This window comes from Rhyacophila brunnea, unplaced genomic scaffold, assembly GCF_057557595.1.
Source record: "Rhyacophila brunnea isolate RB1 unplaced genomic scaffold, BYU_Rbru_1.0 scaffold_18, whole genome shotgun sequence".
In the NCBI taxonomy this organism is placed as follows: Eukaryota; Metazoa; Arthropoda; class Insecta; order Trichoptera; family Rhyacophilidae; genus Rhyacophila; species Rhyacophila brunnea.
In genome coordinates this window covers 20,412,831-20,434,303 of record NW_028232837.1, presented here as the reverse complement: position 1 = coordinate 20,434,303, position 21,473 = coordinate 20,412,831, and the positions used below count along the sequence as shown (strand labels likewise).

The 21,473-nt window shown below is 35.4% G+C and overlaps 1 protein-coding gene across 1 annotated transcript in view; it reads right to left on the bottom strand.

Moving 5' to 3' along the window:
* Positions 1 to 13,044, bottom strand: part of LOC147073305 (ATP-dependent DNA/RNA helicase DHX36-like) — a 52,480-nt gene extending 39,436 nt beyond the window's left edge. Inside the window, exons 1-6 of the mRNA XM_085945402.1 lie at positions 12,865 to 13,044; positions 12,118 to 12,221; positions 8,410 to 8,834; positions 7,114 to 7,202; positions 3,877 to 4,063; positions 1,671 to 1,891 (exon numbers count right to left, since the gene is read on the bottom strand). Of these exons, the coding sequence (XP_085801528.1) occupies positions 1,671 to 1,891; positions 3,877 to 4,063; positions 7,114 to 7,202; positions 8,410 to 8,834; positions 12,118 to 12,221; positions 12,865 to 12,991 (1,153 nt within the window). The 5' untranslated portion in view covers positions 12,992 to 13,044. The remainder of the gene's footprint in view (positions 1 to 1,670; positions 1,892 to 3,876; positions 4,064 to 7,113; positions 7,203 to 8,409; positions 8,835 to 12,117; positions 12,222 to 12,864) is intronic.
* Between the last annotated feature and the right edge of the window lie 8,429 nt (positions 13,045 to 21,473).

Genomic DNA, 21,473 nt, shown 5'->3' with positions numbered 1-21,473 from the left:
GGAAAATATGTTATTAAAATTTCATAAATATGTATGTGCTAAAAAAATTTAAATAGGTGCTAAAAATTTAAATAAGTACATATTACAACAAATCATATTTCAACAGTTTAATTTATTATTTATTCACAAACAGAAAATGCTTTAATACAATAAATAATAAAATATTGCTTCAAATTTTCGAAAGTGAATCTTTGACGATTTGATCTTCTTTCCACTTCTACATATTATGTTATTATTGTGTATGTAAATGAAACTATTTCTGAAGTAGAAAAAATTGAAACATCTGAGGCATCTGATGGATTTCGCCAAAACAGCTTTAATATTTTGCAGCGTTTGAAGTCCAGTATTTTTATTTAAAACACTATTTAATTGGTCCAGGAACATTGAAATTTTGTGTTTATGTGAAAATATGTGAAAATATGTGCTTAAACCTAGAATATGTAAAAATATTTAAAAATAGGTGCTAACAAATAGGGCTTAAATGTTTGAAAATTATGTAATAAAGAATCTAATACAGTCGAACTTGGTTATTACAATCACAGAAATAGCGAGATCTCGGATGTAATGAGGAAACATTTGTTGACATTTTAGTTTATGATTTTCTCCATACATTTATTCACTTTTATAACGAGCTACTTCTCGGGTATACTGAGCAAAACTGTTAATGTGTCGACCGTTTAAAAACAACATTTTCTACCCTAAGCAATAAAATCCGACCAGGCAGTTAACTAGACCGATGCGACACTAGTTAAATGTCTAAGTACCTAATTGGTGTTTTCGTCGACAACATTGCTTAAGTATCGACACATATGCATGTAAAAAATCCAAGCTTTATGAAGTCAGTAGGTACCTACCAGCGCCGGCGGCTCAGCACTTCATTACAATAAACAACTTCTTTTGTAGTTTATGAATGCCGTGCTTGTTTCGGGGATTTTTATGATGGTTTTCAGATTTTTTATGTTCTATGCTTAGATTTTATGTAATGATATAACGAGTAATGCTTATAACGAGCAAATTCAGTCGGTTCCATCTTTCTCGTAATAACCAAGTTCGAATGTATTTTTAAAATTATTTTTTGAAATTTCCACTTTTATTCATCATAGATTTTTCCTATAATCTTATGAAACTGATGATCACACTATATGAACCTGGATAATCTAAGTACAGCGTACTTAAGACTAAGTATAATATTATTATGTTACACACATTGAATGGGTTTAAAATTAATAATACAAATACACTCACTGTTGTTATGTTTAATAGGATAGTCAAATTAATAAATATACAAGATTTACAAGTACGCGTGTTATCAATACCGATATTGTCATTAGAGTGAGTTTGAATGAGTGTTACCATAGTACCATCCTCATAGTGAAATGCTTTCACGATCAATAAGCCACATAAACAAATGTTACGTGTAGCAGGCACACAAGGGAAATCCCCCCCCCCGGTTTCGGGTCCAGACCCCATCTGTAAAGGACAGCCTCTAAAGGAGTGCCTCTAAAGAACAGCATTCACCAATGATGATTGGGCTTGTTTAGTTTTGATTACCTTAAATGCCTTGTTTGATATACACATGTCGTTATGAGTCGTATTTACAATCTTATCAAGTAAACGCCAACTCAGCTAATAAAAAAGTTAATAATCAAAAATCGAAAAACAAAGCTTACCAATAAACTCTTCGAATTTATTCACAATGTCATTGATTTTGGTTAACTCTTCTGGCGTGATGGTCAATAACAAAGGTGGGTTGAGATCTTTCCTTAGTTGGTCAATTTTTTCTTTCGAATGCACCATCTGGCCTTCCGCAGTTATATTGTTTTTTGAATAAAGATAATGAAGAACCTTCAGGGCCGCTTTATTGGAGGCAATTGACTTTGTATGCGCTTGACTGAAATTAAATAAAAATGTATGTATTAGCATCTAATCCCCTAATACAGATCCACTGTCCCCTGTCTCCAAAGTAGAAGTCGACACGCTCGATTCGAATAGCACGGCGGGGTAAAATTGATAATTTTAAATCAAACAATGTTATCTACTAGTTGCATGCTAACTTTGAAGCTGTGTGACCTGGAGTACATTGATGATGCTGTACTATCAAGGGCATTCAAGAAACAATTGACAGCCTGCATTATAATTCCTCACAGTTTTAAAATCAACATGACTGTACCGATCCGGATTTCCCTGTGATTAGCAATGGACAGAGCATTGAGAGTGTCAACAGCTTTAAATACGTGCGCATTACAGGAGATGCACAGTGAGTGCTCGAATGAATGAGAATGACTGGAAATTCTACCCAATGCGGAATGTCTGGGACTCAAAGCTGTACTCAGTTAAAACCAAATACCGACCGTTCAACACTTTCATTCTGACGGTACTGCTTTACGTAATCGAGTCACAGACTCGGAACAACCGTATGTTGAGCTTCGGGACGATATTTGTAGCAGATATTAGGTATGCGGTAGTATGATTTTGTCCGAAACGAGGAAATACACGAGCGGACCATGCAGCGTCTCAATACATCTAAGTTTTGCGATCATTGTGACAAAATTTAAATCAATGCAACATCGCTACTGATTCCACAAGATACTTTCCACCTGTATTGCATTTACTTTCAGACAATCGAATTCACGTGTACTGGAAGACCATTAAATAAATACCAGCACTGTTTGGTATACTTGGCACTATATAAACCTAAAGGTACTTACCGGATTACTGGATTACTTGATTGTATAGAAAACTGAAAAATCAAATACAATGGAACCCCGATTTTAGGTGTCCGTAATCCCACTATTTGCATATAGTTTCTGCAGTCCTGTTTCATTCCAGTATATTTAATTCCCAGTTTTACATTTTTATTTCCAGCAATTTTCGTCTGACATATTCAAAATTCAATTATAATCACATATTAAAATTGAAAATCTAATCTATTTGAACACATTCAATTCAATGCACAGTAATCATTGAAATGAATTCCAGATGCATGTGTGCAATTCCTTTTCTATTTATAGACATGTCAGCAGTGCTCACGACCAAGGTTACACAATGGGGTTGCATAAGTGTTATTTTTTTTTTATACATCTATGTTCAAATAAAGCAAAAAAAGTTCATTCTCGAAAAGGTGAAAGAACACGTTGACATAATCTACTCCAAACCAATTTTCACTGTACATAATTAAAGATAATACATACATATTTCATATTAAAATCAGGCATTTATAGGTATATAGTAGTGAAACATAATGTTATTGTATTAACAAATAAAAGTGTTATAGCACCTGCACACGTGCATGGATTTACTTGCACCAATAGTGTGTATTCTAAACTATCGCGATAATAACTGTTAACACGTAAAAGTGCTGACCGTCTCGCCAATATCATTCTTCGAGAGTACGCAAGACGCGATGTTGTCACTGTATGGTACCATTTGACAGGTCGTGAAATACGGTTAACCTCAAAATGAGTTTGCGCGGTGCAGTTCATTTTTTTGATCATGATTCATTTTGCGCAGGCGAACTCGAACAAATCCCAACTGTCGCGTGAAAATTCAGAAGTTTCCAAACTCTTTTGATTCATGCATGCAATCTTGCAACTTGCACGATAATACGTATTTACACCTGCATTTTTTTGTTATGGCCGCGATAATACGTACTGCCAGCAGTAAATCCATGCACGTGTAAACGGGGTATTATGGCGAGACTCGATCACCTGCACAGCCCACGTCTCAGATAGGGCTGAATTTATGGACATACGGGACCTCTGAAGAGGCGGATTAGTGAAATTGTAATGTATTATTACAAAAATATTCATTCTTGAGGAAAAATATTGTTATTTTATATTATAGACCACAATCATTAGATAATAAAGAATTACTTACGAGTGGAACTGTATAGTTTCCGGCCACGTCAAGCGGTATGTGGAAAGCCACGGTGTTTGCCGTGTAGTTTTTCCTTTGGTTTTGATTGGCTTACTTGTCTCCTCATAGAATTTCTCTCCCAACATGACTTGCAGATTGTTAAGTGTCACCTTTGGAGTTGGAAATAGTTTAGTGATTTTTTCCGCATCTGCAAAAATAAATTAATAATAGGTACATAACATTATACTGTTCAAATAATAATAATAAATCTACATATATTACATCGCCACTAGGGAACTCAGAAATAATGGGAACTAAAATACCTAACGTGTGTGGCATAATAGGTAACCGATCTAGAGTATGGAAGAATATGGGATAAACTTAAACACGTGTCAAGAATACGCTTGTACTTCGTTCTGACAACTGCTCGGTTTATGCACTGATGCTTATTCAATATTTGAAGGCTCTAACATGTCTATAATGTGTGGTTAATTTTCATAGGACACTCATACATTCAAAACCCTTCGTCAAAATGTAGTGTATTGGGGTATACCCTATCGGAATTCCATTTATTAATCTGTTCTGTGATCGCCACGTTCAATCCTAAGAGGATCATAATATGGCCGTCCACATAGATAAAATACAAAGTATGTTTTTTGTTCCTTCCAATTTTGAATTTTTACAATAGATTAAGATAAAATTAGCTTATTCTCGATTCTCTTAAATTCTGTTAAAGAGCTAACAAACGATTTTACCGATCTGTTCTGTCTTTTCGCAATCTCAAGGCACATTTCAGTTCTTTGACGTTCTCAAGGACATCTGCAAGTCGCAGTTTTCGACTAGGTACCTACTCAACTCAATATAATCACAGTTTGTGATGGGGAAAATATTCACTGTGATGCTTTCATTTTCGAGTGCAAGCGTAAAATCTTTCAGTTGCATTTTTGTAATTTTACCATTTTAGTTACGATCGAACAAATGAAACAAGTGATATACCTATTACTCATGGGAAACAAAGTTTCTATTACATACTAATGTCTCAGTGATCTAATTTCTAAAAGAATCAAATAATACAATAAAACCTGCTTAATACGAGGGTGGGTCAATAAGTCCTTAGAAAAGCCGACAGGTGGCGCGACTAGTACTGCAAGCGGTTTGTTTTCATGCAGCGGCACTACCGATTCAGTGTGCTGCGAAGTTTCAATCAGATTGGTCGGGTTGTTGTGTGTTTCTCGTACATTTAAAAAAAAAATTTGCTTGTGGAAAATGGAAAAATGGAAAATGGAGAAAATTGAGTTTAGAGTTATTATTAAACATTTTAATATAAAAGGGCTAACAGCAAAGGAAATAAAAAATGAGTTGGATTTAGTTCACGGCATATCTGCTCCTTCACTTGCAACTATTTATAACTGGTTAAATGAATTTAAACGTGGTCGTACATCAACAAAGGATGAACCACGCTCAGGACGTCCTGTAGAGGTGACTACACCAGAAATGATCAATAAAATCCACGATATGGTGTTAAGTGACCCAAGATTAAAGTTGAGTGAGATAATTGAGGTTACAGGGATCTCAAAAGGTAGCGTCATTTCTATTTTACATGACAAATTGGGCATGAAAAATATTTCTGCAAGATGGGTGCCGCGTTTGCTCACAGTCGACAATAAACGCAGTAGGGTGGTGGCCTCTAAAGCCCTGTTGTCGCTCATGCAACGCAATCCGGATGAATTTTTTCGTCGCTTTGTGACTGTAGATGAAACATGGATACACCACTATACTCCCGAGACGAAAGAACAGTCAAAGCAGTGGATTGCGAAGGCAAACCATGTCCAAAGAAGGCGAAAACCGTAAAATCAGCTGGTAAGGTTATGGCTACTGTATTTTGGGATGCACGTGAAATTATTTTCGTTGACTATTTGGAAAAAGGAAAAACAATAACAGGGGATTATTATGCATCTTTATTGGACCAGCTAAAAAACAAAATTGAAGAAAAACGGCCTCATTTAAACAGGAAAAAAATCCTCTTTCATCAGGACAATGCCCGTGTTCACACATGTTTACGATCAATGGCTAAAATTGAAGAATTGAAGTTCGAATTGGTCGACCACCCACCGTATTCGCCAGATTTAGCCCCCAGTGACTATTTCCTTTTCCCAAACTTAAAAAAATGGCTAAGTGGACAACGTTTTTTTTCAAATGAAGAAGTCATCGATCGGACAAATGCTTATTTTGAGGACCTTCCGAAAACTTATTTTCTGACGGTTTAAAAAAAATTGAGAAACGTTTAACCAAGTGTATTGAGCTCCAAGGAAATTATGTTGAGAAATAAAAAAAAAATACAAAAATAAAACCTGTTTTAATGCTTTTTTCTAAGGAATTATTGACCCACCCTCGTACATTAATTCAACGAGGCCGTAAATCGAAAAAATAAGATACGGTACACTCTCAGTAATCCGCCGCTCGATTATCCGACAACTACTATAATTCGCCATTATTTTTACTAGTTGAAAGCACAAAATCAAACTCTATAATTCGCCGGTATTCGATTGTCAAATTCAGTAGTCTGCCACGTACAAGTATACAACGCAGATGAGAGAGGTTTATTTTGGAAAGTTCTCCTTCATAAAACGTACGTTCATCACGAAGAAAGTAATGCACCAGGGAGGAAAGTGCCCAAGAATCACAATTATGCCGTGCTCCAATGCAACCAGGACACACAAACTGAAGCTTTTGGTCATAGGGAAAGCCAGGAATCCTAAGCCATTCAAGAATATCTGCCTCACTGAACAACTGGTTGTGTCAAGTGATTTACTGTTTAATATTTAGTTTATAAATATGTATAATTTAGGAAATACTTGATTTTGATTCTAAATAAAACCGTAATTTGCTAGTACAAATTTCTCAAAAAATAGTTTTTACGAAATACCTGTTTTAATTTTTACCATATTTTGTATGTATGCACTATAATCCGCCGCTTTCACTAATTGGACACTTGTCTGGTTTTTGGGGTGGCGGATTACTGAGAGAGTACTGTAGTTCAATATTATAGTAGCATAAGTAAAAAAAATATATGATTACTGTAATCGTTTCTTCAATATTTGGATTGAAACTTGAAATTTCATAAGGCTTTTAAAAGTTCAAAAAAAAATATATTTTGAAATTATTCACTGAAACATAATAAATGTACTAAGTCCCTCGAAAACATGCAATTGCATTTCGGTTGCATTTCCTGTCGATGATAGATATAGACAGACTCACCATTTGCTGATAGATCTGACATTTCTTTGGCAAAACCCGTGCTGTCTTCAACGTGAACTTCTTTGTCAGCCTCGATTGGATGAGAAGCACTGTAAGTGAAAAATATCATGATAATCTAGAACCAGACGCAATATTCCTCCTTCTGGTCATTTCCATCTCGATTTCGATTTCCGTCTCGACATAAACCGACCTGAGCATCGAAGAAGTTCTTAAAAAAATCTTAAAGAGTACACAATACAAAAGACCTTTTTGGTTTGTAATAGAATAAAAAACGTTTAACATAGCGTTCAAAATGAAGAATTTTGAAAGTTTAGACTGTCATAATCATTATTGAACTAATGAGACTGAGGATATGTGGTGGAATTTCAATTTAAATTCTAATGGATTTAAGTTTTGTATTATTCCATGGAATAGTACAAAACTTAAATTGATTAGAGAAAAAGATGATTAAAAATTTAGAAATTGAATTACCAGTAATGAATGCTGCCTAATGAATAAAGCACTCACCGACAGCGAAAGTTGTGTATTCAAACCACATTTGGCCCGATTTCTGAGGCTCTTCAATGTTATGTATTTTCAACAAATACATTCTTAAATTTTAATAAACTAGGTACTTCTTTTATTCAACGAATAAGACACAAGATTTCAGAATGTAACATTCTGTATACTGAATATACATAATTTCTTGTTAATAATTTTAATAAGCTACTTCTTTTATTCAACAAATAAGCATAAAGCATACTGGCGTGAATCCAGCAGATATAGGTTCAAGTCCCATCGGGGGTCGTATTTTTTTTCTTCTACAAAATGATTTTTTCTAGTGTGCATATGCATGAGATGTTTTCAAATTATGTACATTCTTAAATCTTGTGTTTATTCAGTTTGAATGAAAAAAATATAATTTAATATAAAATATATATATAGTAATTATTACATAATATGCAGAGGCATCAACTAGCTGTACGGTATTCAGGGGTGGAATAAGTGGCAGACTTGCTAGTCACTTCGGTGTTAAAAATGTATGCGAGGAATGTGCGGTGATGTGAACCGGACAGAGAATACTTTACACTCCAACAACTAGCTGTTGGAGTCCCGTTCGCACTCTGCCTTACTGCGTCTTGTAACTTCCACGGAATCCGCATTTTCCCGCATCCATTCCACTCAATGAACATCTGGCCTACGATCTGTTGCATCCACGAGTGGTTATCAGGTGTAAGCACCCAAAATATATAATCTTACAGGAACAACATTACTAAATATAAGAGTGAGTGAAATACATAGTATAATAATAGATACCTATTAGATTCTTTTTCCATTGTATAGTCTGGACGTTTGGACAAGAGAGAAGATGATTTTCTTCTGTGGCGGACATTCTCTCTGTCATGTTGAAAGCCAGCATCTTCTTCGAAATATATAGACTGTTTTCCGCTTGACTTCTCGTCAGAATCATTATTTGGTTGATACCTTTTGGAGATAACATCTTTGACTTCCTCCTCGTTTAGATTGAAAACATCCTCATCATCATACAGGCTCACTTCTCGGGCACTTCTCTTCTTCTTTTGGTCATTCGTGCAACTGGTGTGTAGGAATCTTTTATTTATGTGAAACGGTTTGAAATAGAATTGCCCGCTTAGACTTTCCCTCGAGTTTATAATAAGGGTAAAATCATTGATAAATTGTGATTGCAGATCGATATTATTTTTAGTCTCATTTCCATGGACCTGCAAAAAACAATAATAGATGTACTGCTGAAACCTTTTGTAATACAAAAAATTAGGGACGCCTTTGAAACAGGATTTCTTCGAGGTTTTTCATCAAGAAAGTAAAAGTCCCGATAGTAACAACATGGTATCATGGAGGGAGTAACACATACAAGGTGTGGGATGCCACTGTAATAGATCCACTTATGAAAAATGAACAAGTAATAATTTTGTTGGCATTCACAAAACACATGTAACCTAATGTACCATTTATGTAACACTGTTGGTTGGAAAAATAACCTATTGATGCATGCAACACAATTGGAAACGCTAAACGTAAATGTTGTTGTAGCGCAAGCATGTCCAACTAGTCAATCGCATGGATGGATTTTGGTTGATCACACCATGGCCACTGAACAAAAATATGAATAACGCTAATGTTTGCACAAGCATCATTTGCATGGCAATTGAAATTCCTCAATCGTTCCATATCGTGGTAAGACGTGCCATTGCTCTTTACGCAATCTGTGTGCAACCGTCTAATTTCAGCTTCAGATCTGCCTTTTCCACTCATGGTCGATACCAGTATACATATTTGTCTACTGTTTCAGATTTCAGAGCATACTTGCTGTGGATACAAGATTAACCCAATCGGTAAACAGTTTAAAGTTACTTCGACTACAGTATTGGATAGCTGCTCTCGAGTCATAAAAAATTTACTGATGCTTCACACCAATCGTAGGATCTTGTGAGACACCTAATTAAGCCCAGGTGTGATGCTGGATGGGTTGGTTTGGTAAGATCTTTAACTTCAATGTACCGAATATTTCCAACTGTTTCTTATTTCTTTAAACACTGTCTTTGTCTGATGTACAATGACGTTTATCCGGCTTGATTATTTTAACAATTGGTGTTTCAAATTTTGACTCTATGAATTAAGTAAATACAAATTGGTTGGCATTTATGAGTTTGTGATTATGTTGATGTCGACTTGAATGTCAGTGTGCATTGCGCATTAAGGCGAATCCTCTGCCTACCAGAGGCACGTAGATCAAAAATACGAAGCTTGAAATTTAAGACATTTTTTTGATGATTTACAATTTAAACTGTATTAACTAATAAATATGTATCTGAAAACATTAAAAAAATATATATTTTTTATTTTAAGTCAAAGATAAACTACTTACAATTTTAAAAAAATGTATAAAATGTGAATTTATTAAAGGATTCCATTTTATTATTACATATTATTTTATAGTCATATGTATTATAAGAATTTAGTTTATTAAGTTTTCTATAATGTTATCAAGAGATTTTTGACTACTTCATAGTTTTAATTATCTTTATATTCATTTTAAAAACCATCGACTCTTTATAAAAATGAAAATGTGTATACTTAACTTGAAATCCTTTTTATTTATATATATTTAAAATATTTTTCTTTTCAATGTTTTCAGATACATACCTATTTATCAGTGGCGAAGGGTGACTTTTGGAAAGAGGTAGTCTGTGGACATCAGAGAAAATGAACACACTTGTCAGGTACGGGAAATAAGTAGATAATACGATATTACTATGATGAATAGGTACCTACTCACCTACTCACTAATGATAACGACACACTAATACAATGGAATTTCAAAAACTCACTGACGACATAAAATTGAGCAAAGAGTTTAAATTACATATTTTTCAAAACATTTATACACATCAAAAATCATTAGATAAAATTTCTTTTTATCTTTAAAAACAATCTATATTTTATTAATATGCGATGAAACGCCACAGATATATATATATATTTTTTTTTATCTAATTATTAATTATTTTGGTCATGACAACAATAGGTTCGTATCTTTCAACCTGAACGAAACAAATCAAATTAAACCATAGACAATATACGTACAATTGTATGAGTAGAAAGTAGACCGGAAATGGTTTGAGATTTGACGTTTGGTTCAGTGTATCATTGAAAATCAAACCGTTCTCGGACCATCAGAAATGACAGATGAGTTTGACATGAAACGTCAAACCGATTCGGGCGATCCATAGACTAATGGCAATCTGTCAAAGTGTTGATAAGCATTATTCGGCATTTATATATCGTGAGGTGTTCATATTAATATGTTAGACATTTACACCATAGAAGTTTACTTGAATTATGTATATTATAGATTAATAATCAATACCTATTATTCATAAGTAACCATACGCGAACAAGACGCCGCCTTTGGTCTTATTATCTCAAAATCCAGACATATTTTCTATGCAAAGAATACCTATATTTTTATTTTATTTATATTTTGTAACGGAGATTCTAAACTACAAACTGTGTTAAATCAACCTGGAATGATCTTTATATTACCTACCTAACGAATTTTATCAATTTAATATGTTCGATTGTCGTCTAAGTCACAAAATCATACTGTCGACATGAACAAGACGTGGTCAATTATAAAAAGCTCTTATCAAAAGTATTTTTTAAAAACTTGTTATACCTATAAATCTTATAAATTAACTTAATGGCTACCTATTCACGAAGCATTCTTTATATTTTGTACATTTAAAATGAATGAATACGAATTTGTATTATTGTAGACGACGATAGGAGGTTAGAATTTCATAAGAAGTTGACGTTTCAATAAATATGTTTCTGTTTTAGAGACTAATATGTTATGAATTTATTTAAGTACTGGCAACACTGATTAGTCGTCAGAAAAGCGTTTCCGTGGACATTTACCAAACGGTCCCATTTCATTTGTTTGATTCAGGTTGAATGATACAGACTTAATATTATGCACGACAGTTTTAGGCTCTACGATAGGAGCCTACCATTTTCATACAATTCGATAGACTGGGCGGGGTTCCGTGACGTAAAGTCCATACGAAAAAAATTCACAATTCCTTGAGAGATAATCGACATTTATTTACGTCAAGACAGATGGCGCGCTGTGGTATATATTTTTAAATATACTACATTCCTACATATACGACATCTGTCGTTAATTAAATTATTTTTATGGAATACAAAATAATCAAGTGATCATATTATAAATACGTTAAAATGCAATTAAAAAATATTTTTCTTAAGAAGTATAAATAATTGCCCAGTATGGAGTCTTGTAAATTATTAAAAAAATGTCTCAAATTGCAAGCTCCGTATTTTTCCGCTAGGCATCTCTGGTAGGTAGAGGATTGCTCACGACACCTCACATATTGGAATCCATAATATTCTATGTTATAAGTAAAAAGAAAGAAACGAAAGTAAATTAAGTAATTTTAATAGGGGAAAACAAAAAATTACCAGACTCGGGAATGATGCGTACACCTGTTTGGACCTCATCCATTTCGAGTAAGAGACATTCTGCAGATGTCTGTGCACATTTGTATGCTTGATTTCATTTGTACCTATATAACAAATTGTATCTTCATTAACACTTCTCTTTTGAACTATTCCCCATTTGTTAAAAAATAAATTGGTTGAAAATTATCAATATCAGTAAGTACAATGTTGTCACAGAATATATTATTCCCAGAAAAAATGAGGGTAATTTTTTATATTTTATTGGTTTTGTGACAGGTCCATTCTAAATAACCAAACCCCCCCCCCCCTCCCCACTCATTGGAAATTGGAAAAGTCTAAAAGAGATGAATATTAGAATAATCCTTGAACATAAATCTTTCATTTTCCGGGCATCAAATTAAGCGACCGACACAAGTAACTACTTACTAACTTTACAGATATTAACCTAATAACTGCGCTATCTGAGACTTCTGGTGAAACAGGCATTGATTCTGGTAAATTAGGTAAATTAACCTAATATTATAAGCTATAATAATATGTACTAATTGATATTTTCTCTAACAAACAATATCTCATACACAAGCATTTTCTCAAACAGAATTTTGCACTACTGTTGTATAGTACCAAAATATTAAATAATCCGAAAGATTATACATAATAGTAGAGACCTGCGTCTTCAGTAATAATTATGACATGTATGTATTGTATAATATATTGTTAATAATTTTGAGGTTATTAGATATTCACCGATAGAATTTATCCAGCACGCTGATATTTGGCTCGAGTTGATTCCATGGAATTTCGAAATAGCCAATTTTAATGGGTTATGAGATGGACTGAAAACTCTGCAGCGTAAAGAATTATAAGACCACATTTTTATGAGAATCTCATGAAATTTGAAGTTCGCAGACTGTCAATTTCAACCATAGATAATATAGGTATTTCAACCACAGATATTCTCTGCCATCCGACCATAGATAATATACGTATCCGATTGAATGGAAGCTAAGAAAAAAACCTCCACTTTGAAAAAAATGGAAATTTACTTCTCTACCTATTTGACTAAAAAATCATTGAATTCTGTCTAGTACAGAAAGATTTTTTTAGTAATTATAAGTTAGATAATATTATATTTGTTTCAATTAATGTGTAAGATTTTGTTTTAAGGTTCAAATAGACTAGTTGGGCAAATATGTGCCAAGAGCGTTTAGTGTCTATGATCATATCTATGCCTTTCCGTTAACGCATAAGCGAATATATGTCAAAAAATCTATGACAGAGGCGTGGGCATAGAATCTATGGCACCCGTATATGCCAATATGTTTACACTCGATGCCGTAAAATCTATTTGTCACGTAATTTGCCACCTAAAGATACTACCAACATGACGTTTGACAAACTTTATGGTTGCTACGCCTTCGTAAACGCCAAGCAGATAATAATATAAAACGAAATAAATCAATAGGCTTGTTAGTGAGATTTTAAATTTATTTAACTATTTGGTTCCTGTCCACATCATATTACAATGCCGGCGGATAGAGCTACTGCCGCGGCAATCGTGGCATATTTATTGTTGGTAGACAATACAAAACCAAGGCGCAGAAGAGCTTGAGTGCGTGAGTGAGTGAGTGGATTGCAAGACGGGAGACTCATGGATGCTACAGTAGGTAATTTAATAAGAGAGCTAAGAGCTGAGGATACGGCAATGTATAAAAATTTCGTACGCTTGTCGCTGGAAGATTTCGATGCATTATTGTTAAAGGTTGAGCTGATTATAAAAAAAGACACCCGTATGCGTAAATGCATTGCGACCGGTGAGCGATTGGCAATAACATTGCGTTATTTAGCCACAGGTAAGAAAAACATGCCTATTCACGTAATTGAAATATACATCGTGCTTCACAACTGACTTTTATTTGAACACTCAGTAATTTTATAGTTGTCCATATAGTTTTTTGTGACGATAAATCAAACGTAACCCAAAAATAATTAGGTTCTGCGTATCAAAACACCTTAACCACAATAACGATATGGAATACTATAAAATTACCTACCAAAAACTCGTGTCAGCGTATGTATGGTCCAACTAATCAAATACATACCCATATAATATTATATTTATTTTGGCGGTGTCTGGTCATTCCTTGTCTTGGTATAAAGATTCCATTTCTACTTACGTTAATATTGATAGCCGATCAATCATTCAGTAATTATTATTTATTGGAAATTGCTGTAACAATCTCTTTCTCGTCGTAACTCTATGACTGATGATCGTGATTGGAACCGAAATTAGTACTGTAAGGATCGGCTGTCTTCAGTTTTACCCATTCTCTGCGAACCTTGCGGTAGAACTGGTAGAATCTATCGGTTACGATAATAATACTGACCTATAATTACAATGTAGTGTAACAATTTTCCAGGTGATTCCTATAAATCCTTGATTTACATATTTCGTGTACCTCAGACAAAAATATCCGGTATCAAACCTGAGGTCTGCGACGCCATATTATAATGATGTCCTCAAGGATGATTATTTAAAGGTAAATTAAACAATACCTATTATAATTTTACATAATACAATTTTATTACACAGTTTAAAATAAGAAGAACATGGGAAGACTATAAATGAAATTTATGGCTGATGCATACTGCTTTCCACCTACAAGACCTAGGGCCTAGGCCATCCACCCAATATTTTTGAATACGATTTTACGCCAGATGGCGTGCAAAACGTATAATTGCGTTTATCCAGATTTTGTATATAAGCATCTCGCCGAATCTAGAAACAGAATGCCCCTCTACCATAAAGTTTAGCGAACCGATTGCTAAATGACAGAGTCGATGTTTGACAGATTGCAACTGACAGCCCGCGTTTTTTGATAAGAATAATTGTCATACGTACTTGTTTTCTTCCGTATTTCATTATGATTCAGTGAATTATTTTGATTATTGTCGAATGGTATTACCTATTTTACATTTGATCCTTTAATTGGTGCTTCATTTTATTCAATCATGGTTGCTTTAATGCTTTCGGATTCAAAAGTTTCGTTAGTAAATACATATCAGACGCAGATGAATGAAAATCTAATTAATATATATATCTCTATATATATAAAAATCTCGTGTCACGATATTTGTGGTCGAACTCCTCCGAAATGGCTCGACCGATTTTTATGAATTTTTTTTATGTATATTTGTTAGGTATGAGAATAGGTCAACAAGTATATTTCATACCGCTAAATGATTAAAATATCTCTATCCAGAAAAATTTTCTTTTATTTTTTTGACAATTTTTATTTTGTATTTTTTTTATTATTTGGAATAAAAAAATACCAATAACCCCAAATTTTCACTTTCCTACCCCTACCCTCCCATTTTTTAATCGCGATTTTATTATTTTTGTATGAACAAATTTAACCGTCGTTCTTATTTCAAACAAAACGAAATTATTTATGTTGTTGAATGACAGATGGCGCTACGTCCGAGAAGAATTCAAGAGAAGCGTCGCGTCATTTTGACATTTCATTCGGCATATCACAACGCAGTGCGTGCAAAATTTTGTACGATTTATTTTAATTTATCTATTTTTATGTTCGTGTATTACAGTGCACAATGCCAGGGGGCTATTTGGGCCGTCGAACGAATAAAGCAACAAACATGCGAAATAGTAGAGCAGAAAGAACAGACGAACAAATCCAACAAGATAACAAAAACGTGCGTGTAAGCATGTCGCAATTGCGTGCATCCCAATCACAAGAGGCACGAGCTGAACGAAATCAATAACGACAATTGGAACAGAGCCAAGCGCGCCGGTTCGTAGTTAACACAATATGCAGAGCAAATGGCCGACAACGCCAACAAGTGCATCGAACATTTACATCCGCTTCGTTCCTTCGTCTCGCATTCGAGTACGAGCCAGATATTGAATATTCCGCTCATCCAAAAGTGCTGATTGGTGCTATGGACAAAGAATGTCCCCATTGTCATGCGCTCAAATTCAAACATGAGTCAGCCGGAATGTGTTGCGCATCAGGAAAAGTGCAAATTGAAATTGAGATACCACCAGAACCATTGAACGGCTTGCTCATCGGCACGGTTCCAGATTCAAACCTGTTCCTGAAGTCCATTCGCACATTCGATTCATGCTTCCAAATGACTTCGTTCGGAGCAACAGAAATAGTTCACAATACTGCGGCAAATGGTCAACAATTCCATTCTACGTTCAAAATCAAAGGCCAAGTATACCACAAAGTAGGCTCATTGCTGCCAATGTCAAACGAACCACATAAATTTTTACAAATCTACTTCATGGGCGGTGAGGACATCAATCATGTGGATGCACGTTGCGGCTACAATAGCCTCAATTCGCCTAATGCCAAGCACATCGTCGGCGAACTGGACGCCCTGTTGAATGAGCACAATGAATTATTGAAATTCTTCAAAGCACACATGCACGAATTGCAAAGTGACAATCACGCTATTGTCATCAATCCTGATAAAACACCAGCTGGAGAGCACGTGCGTCGATTCAATGCGCCTGTTGTTGACGACATTGCTGGAATCATGGTTGGCGACCGCACATCGACGCGAGAAATCGTGATTCGAAGAAGAAACAATAATCCGGAGTTCATCGCTGACACACACCGTTCATAGGACGCTCTCCAATATCCGCTAATTTTCTAGAAGGGACAAGACGGATATTGCATAAACATTAAACAACGAGATCCTGTCACAGGTAATTCATTCATTATGAACATCATTACTCATTTTGAATTTAAAAAATGAATGGTTGATGTTTTTTTGTTTTTATCGGCGGTCATCGTCTACAACGCTCTATTCCTCTTTCTGTCATATATCCCATCCCCACACACTTACGATACTTTCGTTATTTTTTATTTAACAACCAAAATATTTACTAGAAATAATTTATATGGCAGAACAATGTTTGCCGGGTCAGCTAGTATATATATATATATATATATATATATATATTAATACCCAGAAGAATGGAATGGAGACATGCTGGACTGGCAGGTTTCTTCTGGAGCATTACTTCGATCGAGGGATGTGTGACATCACGGGGTTTAATCATATAAAACACATCTTTTTGATTTAACAATTTCCCTGCGCAGGGACGTTTAATTACATTAATTTTTCAGACATCGGTTGGATTACATCATGAATTACACTTAAAGGAGTCTTAGATTTAGCTATCGCACAGTTATTATATGGGAGCACGTGTTTGAACACATTAGCCAAATTGGCGCGAAAGCGTTTTATCGAGGACGCGACGCGTGGTTTTGAGGTGGTTATAGGGATTATTATTGAGCCGATTACACAAAAGGGATTCACTGATTTATAATAATGAAACGAGCGCGACTTTACAGTTTACATCGTAAAGAATCCGGGCCACACCAAGGGTGCAGCCCTAGATACCAGCTTCCACTTTGGCGGGAGAATAAGTACTGTCCTACAATTATCTAAAATCACAGATTTTGAGGATCGGTGCACTTTTTTGCTCGGAAGGTGCGGTACGCGAGGGGCGCGGGCGTCTTATTTGTCGCCGCTTCGGACCGTGCATTTCGGGCGCGAATCGGCTCTTCTGAGAAATCGTCGGTCAGGCGGGAGCGCCATCTCGCACGGCAGAGAATTCAAATCTTCGGCCGGGGCCCCCTGACTTTGATTAAATTGTGGATTTGGAATTTGAAATTGTCGCGCCGGGGTCTTTTCTTTCTTGTTTGGTAACAATATATATTATATTTTAATAACTCAATTCATATAATTGTGCTGGAATGCCCCATATTTGGTTATCGTCCCGTGGCTTTTATATCACGTCGATGGCCCTTTTTAGAATAGCTTCTATGTCGAAATCTGTACCCGATCTTTTTTTTTCCTCGAGCTAAGGAGACCGGTGTCGGTGTACATAATTCATCGATGAATGAGTCCGTACTCGATGACTGAAAAATAAAACAAATAAATGTAAGAATACTGAATATGAGTGGCTACAGCATGCCAATGATTTTGAAAAGCAGTGGAATTTTCCCCACTGCAAAGGTGCGATCGACGGAAAGCATGTGCCGCCAGGCAAAAAGTGGCAGTCTATATTACAATTATAAGGGCATGCACAGCATTATTTTAATGGCGATGTTTGATGCCAATTATAAATTTACTTATATTGATGTCGGTTGTAACGGTCGGGCATCAGATGGGAGTGTTTTTAATGAGTCCACATTAGCTGCAGTCTATAATCTAATGCTGCAGCATTACAATCCAACTCATTAAATATACCGAGTGCACGACCATTGCAAAATGGTATTACACCGGTGCCTTATGTAATGGTTGCAGATGATATTTATTTTATTTTGATTTTATTATTTTGTGACTGATGGGAAAGTGGCATGGCAATATAATTATGTTTAATTACTCGAAGGATATACCTACTTCATATCATTGTTATGCGTAAGCACTCAAAATTTATGTGAATTGTTATAACATGTATAATATATTTTCAACCTATTGTGTATAATCGTATAGATGCTTATTAAGTAGTTTTTTTTTAAATATATAATAATTATCTAAGTGCTCCAAATGTATGTAAGTATGTTTTTATATTATGTGAATATACTTAATTTTTCTTTTATTTAATATTTTTGTTTGCAAAGTAAATTTATTATTTTTAAAATATATTAGTCGAATTTGACTTTGAAGTCCTTGAGATAGGGTTTGCTCTTCTTCTTCGCGTGAGGTTATATTCTACTAATTTATTTTCCTTTTTCTTGACATTGGTCATACCTCCCTTTTTATTTACTGGTCATACCCGCGCGTCCATTTTTTATGAAGGGGGTTTGGGACCCCTTTGTCTTCATTCTGGATTTGGCTTTCTTAGGCCTACCACGCATGGACGATTACATAACCGGCCGGTAGCATTTGGACAATCGTTGGTTTACTCGCGCATTGTCTAATTTATTACCGGCCAGTATTTTTGAGCGCGCATGGCGTGATAATACATCGGAGGCAATGCGCGCGCACTAAATATATTAGTCCGCACCGAAAAATGGTGCACGCAATATGATAAGAAACGTTATAATGGATTTTGTAGAGCTTATATTATATAATATATAGAGGTTTTGTATAGATAATCAAACTGTTTTAAAATGTGGGTATATATATTTTATTAATTTATGAAGAAATAAACTGAAAAAATGGGACTGGTACGCGCATGCAAAGCCAATAGGTACGCATCGATGAACTGTCAAATGTGGATCTCGTAATGGTTCGATGTATGCGTGCGCTCCATGCGACCGCGTCACTTGTGCGTGCATGCATGAGTGCACTCTCGGCCGGCTATGACGTGTCATGCGCGGGCAAAGCATTGCCAATGGGGCCCCAGCTGGTTCAAATCGGTGTAAAATTTTGTGTCTGAACACAGATTTTCAACTCGGCCGTTCGCTCGATCGTCCATGCGCGGGGTTGCATTGCAATACGATGGTGACAACTCCTCGATTGTTGGCCGTACGATAATAAATCGTTCATGCGCGGTAGGCCTTACTGTTTAGATGTTGCGTTTGACATTTCATTTCTAACTATCAAAAAAAATATATCTTGGACGACCGTTAAGTGAACGTTAAGTGATCAGTGATTATGGCGTAACATCTGAATGACCGTGAGGAGGATATTCTAAAAGCAATAGACACCAGACGACGAAGCAGAACTGCTACAGGAGGAATAGTTCAACGTATGTGCGTCGATTAATGCCGGCGCTCCATTGGCACGCAAGTCAGACGATTTACAGTCTTCGGACTTTTTTTTCGCGTGGAGCACCCCAGGTCTGCGGACTTTTTAATCCGCAGACCAGGCTCGTTGGATTTCAAACATGTTTGATATTTTACTCGCCGAGCCGCTGAAATTCGTACGTTCACCACGCTTTACCGTCACATTATTTATATCTATGCCGACGGACGACAGCGCCATCATTATTTTACTGTCATTCAAAGTGTTCGGACATCTCACATCGATAACAACAATGGTAGATCTACGAGTGCATTCGAAAAGTTTCTTGGAAGATTTTATTAGTTGTTTTAAAGACAACCCATCGTTGTGGAAGACGACCAGCCCACTATACAAGAATCGTGATGCCAAGTCCTTGGCGTATGCGGAACTTTTGGAGATTTTAATCAAGGTGGAGCCGCAGGCAAGGGTCGACGATGTTAAAAAGAAAATACAGACGTTGAGGTCGGGTTACAGAAAGGAGAGAAATAAAGTAAGGACATCATATCGAAGCGGAGCCGGCACAGACGCAGTTTATCTACCCAAACTGTGGTACTATAAAAATTTGGAGTTCTTGAACGACCAAATGGAAGGTACGTAGGAATGCTTTAAAGCTATTTATTATACACGTGCAGATTATGAAATTGTCGTACCTAGCTCTGAAAGTGACATCGCATTAGATTAGCTACTATTAAGAAATTAAAACATACAGCTATGAATCATTTCTAGTCACAATAAAATTTCTTATTCTTTGCCGAGGTAGGTAATAAATAATAATAATATATAGGTACGAGGGAATGCTTTAAAGCTATTTATTATACACGTGCAGACTATGACATTGTCGTATCTCTGAAAGTGACATCGCATTAGATTAGCTACTATTAAGCAATTAAAACATACAGCTATGAATCATTTCTAGTCACAATAAAATTTCTTATTCTTTGCCGAGGTAGGTAATAAATAATAATAATATATAGGTACGAGGGAATGCTTTAAAGCTATTTATTATACACGTGCAGACTATGACATTGTCGTATCTCTGAAAGTGACATCGCATTAGATTAGCTACTATTAAGCAATTAAAACATACAGCTATGAATCATTTCTAGTCACAATAAAATTATTTATTCTTTGCTGAGGTAGGTAAGAAATAATAATATATAGGTACGATCATGGCGGTGGAAGCGCGGCTTATTGAGTCGTGGTCGGGTCCCAGGTTCAAATCCTGGGTCTGACAAGTACACATTGAATTTCAATTTGTGTATGAGTCAGAGTATGGACCTAATATGTTGAGCAAGTGGCTGACATCCATTTCTCGTAAAAACAAAATCTGTCAATACAAACCTCCGCTCCTTGGAGGTCCATATTATGATCGGACATGGTCGAAAGAAGAAGAAAAGAAATGATCATAAAATCAAAAATCGCTCGAGTTAGGTTCCTTCAGAGACAATCAATAAATCGTCAATCATCAATCAAAATTAATGGTACAGTTTGGTTATGAGGAATACAGCGGAAAACACATTTTGAAAATACCCGATATACTGGATTACACCAATTATACCAATATCAATATTAACCGTATGAAGGAA